This window comes from Patella vulgata, chromosome 3 (assembly GCF_932274485.2).
Source record: "Patella vulgata chromosome 3, xgPatVulg1.2, whole genome shotgun sequence".
Classification (NCBI taxonomy): domain Eukaryota; kingdom Metazoa; phylum Mollusca; class Gastropoda; family Patellidae; genus Patella; species Patella vulgata.
This window is the reverse complement of record NC_065881.2, coordinates 64595550-64607693: the sequence shown is the minus strand read 5'-3', so window position 1 is coordinate 64607693 and position 12144 is coordinate 64595550. Positions and strand designations below refer to the sequence as shown.

The 12144-nt window shown below is 35.9% G+C and overlaps 1 protein-coding gene across 1 annotated transcript in view; it reads right to left on the bottom strand.

Annotated features, from left to right (window-relative positions):
• LOC126816404 (neuropeptide CCHamide-2 receptor) overlaps positions 1-10854 on the bottom strand; it is a 57732-nt gene extending 46878 nt beyond the window's left edge. Inside the window, exon 1 of the mRNA XM_050542892.2 lies at positions 10291-10854. Within this exon, the coding sequence (XP_050398849.1) occupies positions 10291-10612 (322 nt within the window). The 5' untranslated portion in view covers positions 10613-10854. The remainder of the gene's footprint in view (positions 1-10290) is intronic.
• Positions 10855-12144: the final 1290 nt, after the last annotated feature.

Genomic DNA, 12144 nt, shown 5'->3' with positions numbered 1-12144 from the left:
TTAGATTAACTGCTGTTGCGTGAATTAAATAATTGTATATAACAATAATAATGCAACCAAATACAACAGGCTCTGAGATGTTAATCACTGATAAACACCGTCTGTTAGATTGTAGAACGGTCTGATCGAACAGATAAGTCAGGTTGCCCACGTTCTAAACAGCATGTGCTTTTCGATAAGCAGTGGCGAGAGAGAAATGGGGTTTAACGTCCACTCGACACAGACTATGTCATTTCCCGACTAACATATGGTTTAATTTTGTTTCAATAATTCGCTTGCGCGTAGGGGTCTTTAGCAGTGGCAAGATTCACGAAACTTAATTTATACAATAGGCTTATATTGGTATAAACACCTGTATATATTGTTATCAAACTGAAACCAGATTGACACGCGATAAAGTAAATGTTCAAATTCGGCTCTGGTCGCATACATCCGGCCATTCGTGAGGGCATCTTAAGCCACCAAATAACCGTCTGTGGAGTTTCTCAGGCACTGTCAGCAACTTCGTGAGCGCTGTCAAAAACTTTGGCATGCCCAAAAATTGCCGATAGACTTGCGAAGGTTCATTTTCGTTTTGAATTCGTGTATCCATTTTGCCCTTCATAAGGCCATCGTGATGGCATTCTGTCAAATCGTGTCATCTTCGCCTTTACTTTGTGTGATCATCGGTGCCATTGAGCAATTTTCTCCTCTCGCGTTTTTCATGTGTCATGGTAACGTGAACATATAAAAAAGGCCAACCTCAGGGCATCTTCCTGTGTCATTCCTGAGCAATCCTGAGCCATCTGGTGTAGATGTGGGGCCTTTATATACGCCCACATTGTCTTCGTGAGGAGTCATACCCAAGTATGACCCGAAGATGACACGATTTAACAAAATGCCCTCACGATTTTGCAAATGTCATTCATACCCTAACATTTTGTATTTTCATGTGTACAATATTTAACGGATATGTTTCCCCAGCTAGAAAGTGTAAGTTTTAAAACCGTTACTTGATTGAGCTTAAAGCCTTAATGATATCATATTTCTGAAGTAACGACGCCTATCCGTTGCTAGATTAGTCTGAATTTCCCAAACGTTTAGGTACGTTATCTCCCTTTACCACAGGCATGAGATACAAACACATAAAGGAATAGATAGTAGATACGTCCACAGCCGTTAAAAGTTTGGTTTGAAGTGGAACAGTTCCAGCAACCTTAACATTGAACGAACCTTGAACTCGATGATCACAACTAGACATTTCAGTTGGTATTCGCTATGATATTTTTTATCGAGGAATCTGAGAGGTCGCGAGCTTGGACAGTAACCAATCGAAATTGATGACGAAAAATGCAGAGTATTACGAGAAGGTCTTGATAGGATGTGCGGAGTTAAAGCGAGATCAAGCCTTCTATTGAAGATGTAGTTGTATCAATAAAGTGCATTATTAATATACACATTATTATCAAAACTAAAACTAAAAAATGCCATTAATGTATAAAAGTTATCGCTATTATCCCAGTTACGTACTGTTTCAATCAAGATTAAACCAAAATGCTATTTCATTGTAACTAAAAGTTCATTAGCAGGAGTTTTTGAATTGATTTTTGTCGGAAGGTCGAAGTTCTTGAGGTTTACAACGTCATCATTAGAATACAATATTAGATATAGCATGCTATTACGCTGTCTACCCTTACATAAGAAATTTGACTGAAATGAAAATGGTTGGTTGTAGTAAACTTGACCCGTTTTACTTTATTAACTTCATTACAGACTGCATTGATCGGGTGACGGGTGTAATTGGCATAGACACACAATCTGATATGCTCTTGTCGCTTTACCGTTGGTCATTACTATAACATGTTCTTAATTCCCTTTCAAAGCTCGAAGTTCGCTGGAGCAGACCGAATCAAAGCTCACCCAATATTTACAACACGCGTTGGAATTTCAGCCCATGAAAACAGTCAAACATCTCGAAATGGCTAATAAATGTGCCCTCCCCAGTCGTGTTCTATCGCGGTCGACTGCTGTCGGATTTTCTATGCGCCCGCTGTTGGCTTGTAACAAATTTCCAAATATTAGCTCGGGAAATCTGCATTTGCGAAAAAATGGTCTTCCGTTACCAATATTCGGCGAGTTGATGCAAGTCGACAGCGGGCGATATACCACGACTGGGGAGAGCGTATTTATTAGCCATTTCAGTCGACAGTTTTGTGAAAAAGGAAGTGATTTGCGGTTAACATAGTCCTCGTTCAATCTGGTCAAACATAATTAATATGTTAATCATAAAAGCTGCACCAGTTACCCCCAGTTACAACTGAATTACAAACTACGTGTTTATAGTTGGGGAAAATGTTAAGTTAACTAAATAATAGGCCATCCACTATCAGAACTACATTTTAACACTCTATTGTCGGCGATCATATATAGCCACTTTATTTTGTTATTCAGAAGTTACTTTATCATAAAGGGGTATTATCACTGAAACAAAGAAATTAAATATAATGCGATACCATATAATTAACCCAATTATCACCTATCGTATAGGCTATGGTCTACTTGAGTAAGGGGCAGGGGAATGCTCTTCCATTCAACTGCTGGAAGAGCACATGAACACGCTATACGACCCGTTAACTGGACGTAAAAAACGTAAATTACTTAAGATTACTTGAGAGAATAGTCGCATTTTTTGCAAAATCTAATTCAAACATACCCATTGTACCCCATTTTTTTAAAAAAAAAAAAAGAAATATTTCAAACAAAGAATGAAGTTAATGGGTTCACAAGGGTATTGATTTTGCTTGTCCATCCATTCAAAACACTTTCAGTTGTGAATAATAGGCTAATCTGGGAGAAAGATAAAAGTATATTAGAGAATAACTGGCTTACAAAGATTTAGCAGAATGTCATAATAACAAACCTCAATTTGAGACAATACGTTATTATAAGGTATTGGTACGGATGAGCATGCAGTATGCACTGTTTGGCACACGACACCAATCATTGCCAATTATTTACTTTTCAGCAGTGAAAATAATATTTGAATAATTATTATTGACCTAATACGCGTGAAACGATACCAACAAATTCACAATCATGACCATAAATAAAAAGGCATGGATAATCGCCTTTGTTTTGTGATGGAACATTTAAATTTCGTTTCGCAATATTAAGTGGGAGTTAAGTCTATTTAAATTATGTTCGGTTTCTTCTCTTTGTTTTAGTCTCGGTCACCCAGAACCTCACAGTCTTCAACGTAGAACATTTGTCTGAATGATTGAGACTACTTTTTGTTTTGGCTTAAAGCTTCGAAACAAAATCGCCTTTGTCTCGATATTGGCTCCATTCTAGACTGCATATCCACTTCACAAACCAATTCAACCCATCGAACTTACTTAAATCAACACATCTATTTTTTACCCAAATTAAAGAGGTCTGGGTATTTTAAGTCATTTAGGATTAGCATACCGTATATCTTCATTTCATAAATTACCTAGCGGAAAGTCATCTTTAGTACTAAGTGGAAACCGGAGAACACGTTAAAACCGTTTTCTTGATGATTGCTGACAGGCGAGAACAGTGACAGGTATAATGCTTTCCCAATTACTTACTGCACCTTGTATTCTATTAATAGTCCTAATGTTTGTTATTTATCTACATGTTGTCGGTTAGAAAATAAATAGATGTATGTCGCGACTCCACAACAAACAGCAATCATAATGAAAATGATTTGGAAATACGAATCCAGCTGTCTTCTCTGAGAAGTTATTGACAATGGGTCAAGTTTTCAGTTAGAAAACAATTTAATGGGATAAGAACGCAATTGTCGATGCTAAATTAGTGGAAGGAAAATAGTCTTTAACTCGATTACCGCGAAAATAAAAGAATTCTTTGATGTTCGTTTGGAGTTAAATCCGCGTTTTCAGACCTAAATCACCTTTTAAAAAATAGAATTGAATTTTTACCAATGCAACAAATTATACTAAAAAATATAATAGGCATGGATTTCTACTTCTATATGCAAATAATTCGAAACTGTGTGGACTATATTAATGGCTAAAGATCGGATAAAAAGTCAGTTTACTAAGAATTAACTTGTTGCGCGTAGGCCTATAAATTGAATATAACTTTTAAAAAAAATTGCGTTTGCAAATATTCAATAAAACATAGTTCCAATTAAAACATCGATGCCAGTGAATACAACATCTTTCGTATTAATACCCCGAGTAGTGGAAGGCTCAAAATACAGAATAAAACAAGTTGAACCCTTTAGAATTTAATTAAACATGATTTAAATTGAAATCTTAAGCAGAGAATATATTGACATCGTTCATGTTAAAACCTCGAGTAGTGCAGAAAACATGGTTCGATTTAATCAAAACAAAACAAAAAAATCCGAGGGTCAATTAACCGTGATGGTGTTGAAATCTCAATTGCCAGATTAAACATTTTTGAGGTTAAAATCTTGAGTGTTTGATAATAAGTGATATTATCTGAACTCGCGAACAGAGATTAAAACAAAGTCCGACCACAAAGTGTAATATAAAGTAATTTGGCCACAAAGCTACTATCTTAACAAAGAATCAATAACAGCAGTATGGTATTTCTTGTGTCCGATTCTCAATCATAAACCAGTCATTCTCAAAACAACAACCATAGAAAATAACGACAGTAATTTCAGTGGGAATATCAAGTCCGTCTAAGAGCAAGGACTAATCAATGAATGAAAAAGTTCACCATCGTACTTCTGAAAAGAAACTTACAATAGAAGTGAAGCCTTGCATGTGACAATAAACTAAACCGAATCATCATTTAGTTGTTGATGTCGTGGAATTGAATTGATGTGTGTGTTTCCGAGGATGTGAATGACAAGTAAGAGTAATTAATGGTTCAAACCAAGGCTAGCGAAGAGACCGGGGTTTATTACTTCATACAACTCACTTAATTTATTAAAGTAGCTAAGTCTCTAACTCAATATCATCAAAACTCTTCGACATTGAAAACACGAGTTATTAGTCAATTCAAATCAACATTGGTCTTGTGATCTTACAGGGAAAAGATGGGGTTCTGATATCCAATATTCAAGACAAAATAAAATGTTGCCATTGGTACACGAATCGTGTACCATAATGCGTTTCCGCGCCATTTGGAACAGGGGACTCAAAGAATGTGGCTAGACACATTCCACAAGTCATGTCAAATGGTGACGCTATGTTCTTATCTGGAGAGCATGCGCAATAAATATCATCGGTGTAGACCAGAATAACCAGACGCTAAAGATTGCCATTCAATTGAGACTTCTGGCGTATTTCGCCGAACATAACTGATTAGAAATTACAGTAAAAACAGAAACGGTTAAATGTAAATCAGTTTATATCCATTCACATTACATTATTATATGCGTTGCGACCCAAATATTAGCGATTTAGCCCCTTTAAACACGCCGTATTAACTCCCGAATGCACCAATCAGATAGTCTTCGATTGACGTTCAGAAGTATTTATATCTTCCGTCAAAGATGTTGAAAATATTAGAGAGGTATAAGTTAACCTTTGGTTAAAAAGAAAAATGCGGTGGACTAACCAGATGAAGTCGACAAACTGTTAAGTGATGATTGTTTTTTGTCAAATACGTAATACACACAAGAGGAGCCAAATATGGAGATTTCGTTTAACACAATTCCAATGCCTACTGCTGTTACTTACAGTGACAAAGTGTCAACAAATCTACCCAATCTATAATTTTGTCACAATAATTTAACCACATCATATTTATCAAAATATCACCTTACACTTTATTTTAGTTAGTTTATATTATGGTACAGCATGGACTCCGTTTCACAACACACACGTAAATATGATCACGTTAGCGTTGTGTAGTTAAATATTGCCCGGTTCACCTGTTTCATTAGTTATAGTGGATGGTAAGTCATGGAAGATTAACACCTGGTTGTTAAAATGAGAAATGAAATGGGGTTTAACCTCACTTTTCTGCAGCTACTGTGATAACGAAGATGAGTATACACCATGGAGTGTACCACAAGTATGATTATAGATAGTAATATCTTTAAATTAAACGTCAGGAGCAATAACACTGTAAATCGATAGAGATCATATTAAACTCAATGTTGACTATTCCTGCATATTTTGAACTTCATCTGTAAAAGGGAAGTGAGTACGGTATTGCATGTTAATAAACACACAATCAAGTAGATTATGGGCAAAAAATCTGCCGGAAACATCTTTACGGAAACGTTCAAAACGGACGGGGGGTATGCGATAAGAATTTACGATCACATTAACATGTGGGTTATAAAAATATTTTTATTCTTTCTATTCATGCTTGAAACACTGTAGAGACGTCAATTACAACAAATAATATTTCTTTTAAAAAAAAAAAAAAAATGGGTATTAGATTCAAGGACGTGGTTAATGATTCTGCGTTAACTTTATACATTAACGCCATTTTCTCCTTAATCAAAAGTTACATTTAAAGGACATTATACAATTCATTTCTGTATTTCTTTTCCTTTTATTCGGTTTTACTTTACTTTTATTGAACTTTAAAATTTATGGAGTTAAATGGGTTGACGGTTTACGGAACCAATTATATTCCTTATACGTATATATATATATATATATATATCTATATATATATATATATATATTCACCATTCATAGATATATTCTATAAAAGCTATCTAATGAGTAAAACGACAAAAAGCATTACTTCTTTCATATCTGAACAACACTTCACGTAGCTAACTTTATTCCATGGCGTTGGTATAATCAAAGAAGGTCATACTTTATGAATACTAATGTTTTCGGATTTAATATCTTAATCAACACGCCAGACATGTTCTTCTGTTTACGTAAATTCCCATTCTCCGTCTGTAGTTCGCATCTTGGGTACTAATATTCAAACTTCAGATTGTAATCTACAATAGTCTGGAATTTAGACATTATAACTCCCATTCTTTAAGAAGATATTATCAATCAGACGCAACTGTATGTGAGTCAAATAATTTATTACTTTAATAGATTACAATAGATTAGAGGCGATAACACGGCTCACTAACTGATTTTAAAAATAAAGGTCCAGTTTTGAAACTATAACAGAGATACTACAGGTGCATGAAATTGGGTCTATTACTTTTAAATGTTTATAATATCCTGCCTCGTTCACGACCCTCTCACGGGACTGGTAGTTTGGACGTACTTACTCACCGTATGGTGATGGCCACACTCGGTAACTTTATAGGTAGATGAAATTGTGTCCATTATACGTCCAAGTCTAACCAGGTCATTTCTGTACCCGTAAAAACTCACGACTTTCAGAAGGCGACCCAACTCCTTGTCATGTGAAAGCCTGGGATCAAACCCATGGCCCACATGTGTAACAGGTCGTGTGATCTACAGCGAGCGCGTTAGACTATTATGCCACACAACCCCGTAATATCGGAAGTTCTAGAAATATTAGGCTTGTTCAACACCTTAGACTATCTCTTTAAAACAAACCACGGTATTCAGAGGAGAACAGGTACTCGGAGACACATACTACCACGGGACATAAATTCAACTTCGACCTATAGTATGCTAGAAAATTTAAACTTAATTTTAAAGGTTATCTCATAAGAAGATCACGTTGACAGGCAATGACATAGTAATACTTGTATTACCGGTTGTTAGGGTGGAGTTGGGGGATCGCCTGCCTAAGCTCGCGGCGTTTCTTCCGGGCCCTTCGATTATGGAAATAAATTTTACATATCCTAGTCTCCTGATATGATATAGTTTGTACTGAGTAGACCTCCCCCCCCCACCTTCCACACACACACACACACCCGCACACACCTCTCTATCTCAAATTACAGAAAGCTACGTTACACAGACTAACCTTTTAACAGATGTTTATATAAAAAATATTACTTATATTATATTTCCTATATGTGTAAAATACCAATAATTGGTTCACAGTTAACTTATATTAGTAATACCATTATAATTACATGTCAAGTTCACCGTAAATACAATCAATACCTAAATCATTTTATATTAATTATTATTTTATACGTCGCTACATTTGTACCGAACAATTTATCATCAAATTTCATCGTGATGAAACAAAATTGTTTTAAATGAGTCGTGACTAAATACATACGTTGTTGTATTTGGGGTTGGGTGGATTTTGTGGGGCAAAGTTGGGTACTAAAATTTGATTGATGACATGCAAATGTTTTATTATAATTCCATAATTGCGAATGAGATAAATTTAATAATGATGATTGATTGAAGAATGCGTGGTAATAAACGTAACAACACACTTTTTTCTTGGTTGTCGGATTTTGCACATGGATAATGATGCTGTTTACGATGAATAGAATCATTTTATAGTATCAGGATTATCTAGTCCAATCTGTTTAGTTTCAGTCAAATAAAAAAAGAAAATAAGAAACGAAATGGGGATTAATATCCCTCTGTTCTGCAACAATCTGTAGGCTAATGAAGACATGCGGTGCCCTTTTCTACTGCTTGGCTCAATTTAGGGAAATTGGTCAAATGTACCAAAAACTGGCTCTGGACCTCGATTTTACGACATGACACAGCTTGGCTATAGCTAGCTCTTTTACCTACTAAGCCATCCGATCATCACATTAAATGTACATCACCTGTCAGTGTTCTAACTATATAATACAACATTTACGAAATCAGATCGCACAAGAAGCCTACAATCTTATCTGAACATATTATTATGTATTTAACACCGTTTTCCTTTCAAAGCTTCATTTCTTTTATCTTTAAATACATTGATTTTTGTTGAAAATTGACAGATCCATCCATATTAGTAAGAATGGCAATTTTCTTTTCTTACCAACAAGATATATCAGATTGTTATAAGAATTCGTATAGTCGCTTGTCTTCTTGGGTTTTCTTCTAGCTACCCGATTTACCCACTGTACTCGACAATATAATTAAACTCAGTTTTCTTTTTTGTTGGTCTACATTACTTTCTTATTAATTATTTTCTCTTCGATTGACTAAAACAATTTGTGCCAAAGAAAAGGCATCGCTTTCATTGCTAGAATGGCGATCAGATTAGTTCAGTTGAACACAAATCGCGTTAAAAAAGAATGTTGTTCGATCTTACTGCAATGTAAAACATCCGATCCTGGCTCTGGAAACACTAGTTATCATATGATTGTTGCCATATTTTTATAGATTGCGTGGATCGATGAAGTAAAAATCAAATCTTAGGCGGAAGTTTTTAAATAATGGTTTACACCTCAAATATGTCGCGTATCAACGGGACTTTCCGATTCGATAAGTACGCGGTGTCTGATTGTTAGTTGGTGTGTATGTTGTGGTCCTCCAGCAATAACTTTTACACGGACAAGGTTAAATACAACATTTCTCCAAATACGATACATCTCATTTATTATCTTAATGGTGAGCTGCCATTCTGAACGTGAATAATGATCTATATTGTTTACACGCTTAATTGAACAGCCCACGAACATGTCTGGAAATAAAGGGCATCGTAGTGCATTACCAAATCAAACGTCTCGCCTGATCAGATGCACCTTTCGAAATAGTTTGATTGTGTGGTGCACCGATCGACATCCCTAGATAAAAGGAAATGGCGTTTAACGCCCTACTGTTCTGCTCCAATTGGGCTAATGAAGGCGGGCATACGCCACACAGCGTGCTATGAGGAAAATGTTGCCCAGACAGTGGAGGTACGGCCTACTCTTATATCGAATTCCAAATGCCAAGGGATATTTTACGTGCACGCAGATGTGTGCTGGGGACCTCGGGATTTCGTCCCATCCGAAAGACTAGACCCCTAGATGTATATGGTACATGGGCGTGAAAGGGTAGGAGAAAGACCCCAAATAAAGTTACCGACGCTTGAGTATTTCAACCCACGCGCTTTGTTTTGATAGCGCGTAATTGGAAAGTCTGTGCGTACTTACAAAGGAACACTTACTAGAAGATCTGCATTTATGGGACAATGCTATACATATATCAGTATATGTTTGGTTATATGCGTAGAGTAATATATAATGTTAATAATCAGGCATAAAACGAAACTGTCCAAGCACAACGATAAATCATTCTATATTAATTGGATATTTTTGCTCTGTATTATCAGATATGTCCGGCTTTCGGGACGAGATTGGGTAGATAAATAAATGCCGTGATCAAAATGCCACAAATCATTTTTACCCCGACTGCGTGCTGTTAGAAAAGTATTTTCGATTAGCATGCATGTCTTTGTATAAATGCAGAAAGTGTAAAATAATGTTTTACTTACACATAATTTCACCAAAGAACCACTGATCCTTGGAAAAGATTTCTGCCAAAGCTGGCGGCATACATATCAGAATCACCAACAAATCTGCCACGGCCAAATTAACCAAAAATGTGTTGGTTGAATTTCGCATATCCTTATTAATACAAACTACTGTTATCACTAAGCCATTTCCTATTATACCAACAATGAAGATAATCACATATAGCAATGTAGAAGTTACTGATATATAGTCTGGCATTACTGGCATCGTAGCATTAGAACTTCCACTCAGGTTTTCTTTAACATCCATAGCAGTTATTGTTGAATTTACCAAGTTATCCATTGTAATTAAACAAACTTGTGTAAAGCAAAAAGACAGAGTAAAACAAATTTAAATCTACTAGAATCACTATCAGTTAGATAACTTTATACATTTCTAATAACTTTTCCTGGTTACGTGAAAGCAACATAGGGAACACACGACTGATGTCGCACGTCAATACATGAAGATCATTAAGCGATAAGCATTAAACTTTTCGCTCTGTGAAGTTTGAATCAGAAACTAACTGACAGTAGGCTATTACATCTGATTAATTGTCATCTATCCCAAAGAAACTCTGCCGCACGCGTCACAAACATTAGCGTATAAATAAGTGGTTGATTTTTGTCATCGACCAATTACAACATCTAAAACTATTCGTATCAATAACAAAATACTGTGAAACAGCTAAACACGAAAACGACGATTGGCCAGGTCCACAAACTTGTACTAAGATGTGTGATTCTCTCGTGTAAGTAAGTGATTGGTGTGTTATAATGGTCCAATAGATATGTTCTCTGTAGGTGTTGTGTGTGAAACTCGTTAATAACTGTAAGGAGCCGGAGGATTTAACATCCCAAACTGCACAAAGCGCTTCTTTTAAATTGTTGTTTTGCTATTTTAGATTAATTATAAATTTCCTTTTCTTACATTTCTTTCTTTCTTGTGTTTTTTTCTAAAGCCAGACTCACCACAAGAACCCAATTATTCTGTTTCACCTCACTAACTTTAAGATTCTAATTAATTGGAATATCAAAAACTAGATTCATGGTGTCGGATATAAACAATAATGAGTATTATTTCGAAGACAATCCTCCATCTGTATGTTCTTCAGAACCAGCATCTCCGCTTGAGTTGTTACCTAGTTGACTGGGTTTTATCTTTAAATATTAAAATCAAACTTCTTTATAGTTTTGATATTGTTGTAAGTAAAATAATAGACATACACATTATAAAATACAATACTCATATAAGATTGAATGAATTAAATTGGGCTTAACGTTGTACTCCAGCCGGGCTAATGAAAAGGGGCATACGCCATTAAGTGTGTTGTGAGCAGTGTGGAATTTACTTATAGGCCTAGGTGTGTAATATTGTTGACACTGTCAGTCATAATCCTCGGCTTTGCTCAACTCATCTCTCTTTGGTCGTGAGGATGGGGGATTGGGAGGAGCCCCATAAGTGGAATAGTCAAGGGCCTCTCCGCACCTAAAAACAGCACTAGCTTTTGGGGAAATTTTACCCGGACTGCAATTCAATCTCAACTGTCAAGGTTTCTATTGCGTACTCGGGACTTCGATTTTTCGTCAAATCCGAACGATCAGACCCCTTTCCTTGCTAGGTCCGTCGTCTGCTGGGGAACTTTCTCGACCAACACCGGGATCAAACTCAGGACCTCCTTGTTAGGGAACCAACATTACTCCTAACCAAATAAGCCTAATAGTAATACGTAAATAAATACAAAATAGAATATCAATTCAAAGAGGTATAGCTTGTATTGGAAAAGGCGAATACCTAGCTTAAACTGTTACAGTTAAACATACATTTTATGCAAA